The sequence below is a fragment of the Onychostoma macrolepis genome, chromosome 15, assembly GCF_012432095.1.
Source record: "Onychostoma macrolepis isolate SWU-2019 chromosome 15, ASM1243209v1, whole genome shotgun sequence".
Taxonomy (NCBI): Eukaryota; Metazoa; Chordata; class Actinopteri; order Cypriniformes; family Cyprinidae; genus Onychostoma; species Onychostoma macrolepis.
In genome coordinates, this window is record NC_081169.1 from 4,090,636 (window position 1) to 4,092,719 (window position 2,084).

Sequence of the window (2,084 nt, forward strand, 5' to 3'; positions counted from 1 at the left end):
ACTGTATGTCTGAATGAGGCTGCTGGAGCTTTTGGGTGATCAAAGGCGATACGTCATTGCGAGCTGCAGCGATTGGCTGGATTCCGCTCCCTTTTCTCCACAATTTGCAACCACGACCGGTCTTCGCCTCCGGAGCAGCGACATCCCACAGTAGAGGCAGGTAAACTCCCGGTTTTAATGTAGATCTTCGCATGCTCATTTGATTGATGAAGCTAGTTATCTGTTTTCCCTGTTTATGGGCTACTTTAAGGTTTTCCTCAGACAGTCATTCACGAGCAGCCCTGCTGCTGGCTGATCTGAAGGAATGCCGCAGTTGAGAAACGAACGCAGAAGCAAATGAATGCTTTTTTTTTTGTAATTGTGAAAGGCTAGCTTGGGGGAAAGGAGCACGGGCTGAGAGAATAGCTATAACGCGGCATTGTTTGCGCACAAACGCCGCAAAGTTCGCGACCGGCGAGCGCGCCCTTCAGAGGCTCGCGAAGCAGATCGCTTTTGTTCTTAAACAGATTGTGTGTGTGTGCGTCAAAAGGTGCGGATTTGAAAGTGTTTTAAAGGACGGTTTCTAACGTGACTAGAAATGCAATTGATCTTTCTGCGCACATGCTCTTTTCTAACGCTGGATTCCTCATTGGATCTATTTTAGGTGGACTTATTTCCCTCAAGAGAAATGAATGCAATGTAGCGCGCGCATTCGCAGGGCTGGACATTTCTGTTCGCTTTCAGTCTCCTCGATTCTTCCCTGCAATACAGACTCTGCCTGAACCGGACTAAATGAGTGCCAGGACCTCGGAGAGACTGGCGCTTTCCATTCCCCATTGTGCCTTAAACGGAACCGCTCTGGCCGGCAATGGCACCTGCTTTGACCGGGTGGATCAGCTGTTCCAGGCGTTCTCCTCCACCGTCGTGCTTTTTGTGCTCATCGCGATGATCGTTGGGATAATATTCGTGTCCGTCACGACCTTCTACTTTCACAAAAGCAAGATGAAAAAGCGCAAGATTCAGAAAGCCCAGGAGGAATACGAGCGCGACAACCGCAGTCCCAAAACGGCCAAAGGCAAGCCGGTGGTCCGGCAGTGCATCATGGTGAGACCCCCCGCGGCAGTGCGCAAAAGTGATCCAAACACGGAAGATCCTGGCGTGACAGAGGACAAGAGACACTCGGGACGGACCAAGGATGAGGACTTGTTGGAATCGGTCGCTGTGTCTTGATAACGCAGTGCCAGCCTTTGGAGGACGTTGTAAATAACCTCTGTATTCCTATGATATTACCTACGGAATATATCGATTCTTTGTATAAGCATTAGAGTTGATAAGTTTTCATCGTGGAAGAAATCTAGGATCGGTTTTCAGTGGTTTTTGAGAAGGACTGAGGGAGACGAAGGACTGCTGATGGAATTTCTATCGTAATTGTGAGCCAATCCTAACGGGGTCGAACTAAGAGAGCATTGAGTAAGATCCTACTGGATAAAATGAAATGACAAGGAATTGATCTAACTGGATTTTATTGAATATTAATGGAATAAGTACAAATCAATGCCAATGAGATTGACCAGAAACCCTCCACGAATCAAATAAACTTGTAATTTCTTGGCGAACTGCATAAGATTTTATTGAATACTAATTGATGGGATCAAATGAGAATCTCATAAAAATAAAATAATAATAATAATAATAATAAAAGAAAATTATTGGAAAAAAAAAATAATAAATCAAATAATTAATCCAAAAGGATCTTACTGAATATTAATGAAATTTCTATCATAATTCCAAACCAGTCCTAGGATCAAACAAGAGAATATGGCATATATGATCCTATTGGAAAAGGCAGTCATGAGTTAATCTAACAGGATTTTATTGAATATTTATGGAATTTCTGCCATAATTAGGAGTCAATGCATATGAGATCCAACAGAAACCCTCAGGAGAAAAATAAACTCCTGAGTTCTGGGAAAAAGACCTTAATCAGTTAATCCACTAGGATTTTATTGAATTTGATAAAAAAATTAAATTTAAAAACTAATAATAAAAATTAAAATTCTTGGGATGAAAATCAATTAATTAATCTATAAGGATCTTACTGAATA

General features: G+C 42.2%; 1 protein-coding gene across 2 annotated transcripts; it reads left to right on the top strand.

The window, feature by feature from the left end:
• si:dkey-35i13.1 (uncharacterized protein C11orf87 homolog) lies at positions 1 to 2,005 on the top strand. 2 transcript variants are annotated; one of them, XM_058744912.1, is made up of 2 exons: positions 1 to 160; positions 644 to 2,005. In XM_058744912.1, the coding sequence occupies exon 2, from the start codon at positions 772 to 774 to the stop codon at positions 1,207 to 1,209; it is 438 nt and encodes a 145-aa protein (XP_058600895.1). In that variant the 5' UTR covers positions 1 to 160; positions 644 to 771; the 3' UTR covers positions 1,210 to 2,005. The 2 variants fall into 2 exon arrangements, with proteins under 2 accessions (XP_058600895.1, XP_058600897.1); XM_058744914.1 differs by lacking the exon at positions 1 to 160 and adding an exon at positions 169 to 529.
• The last annotated feature ends 79 nt before the right edge of the window (positions 2,006 to 2,084 follow it).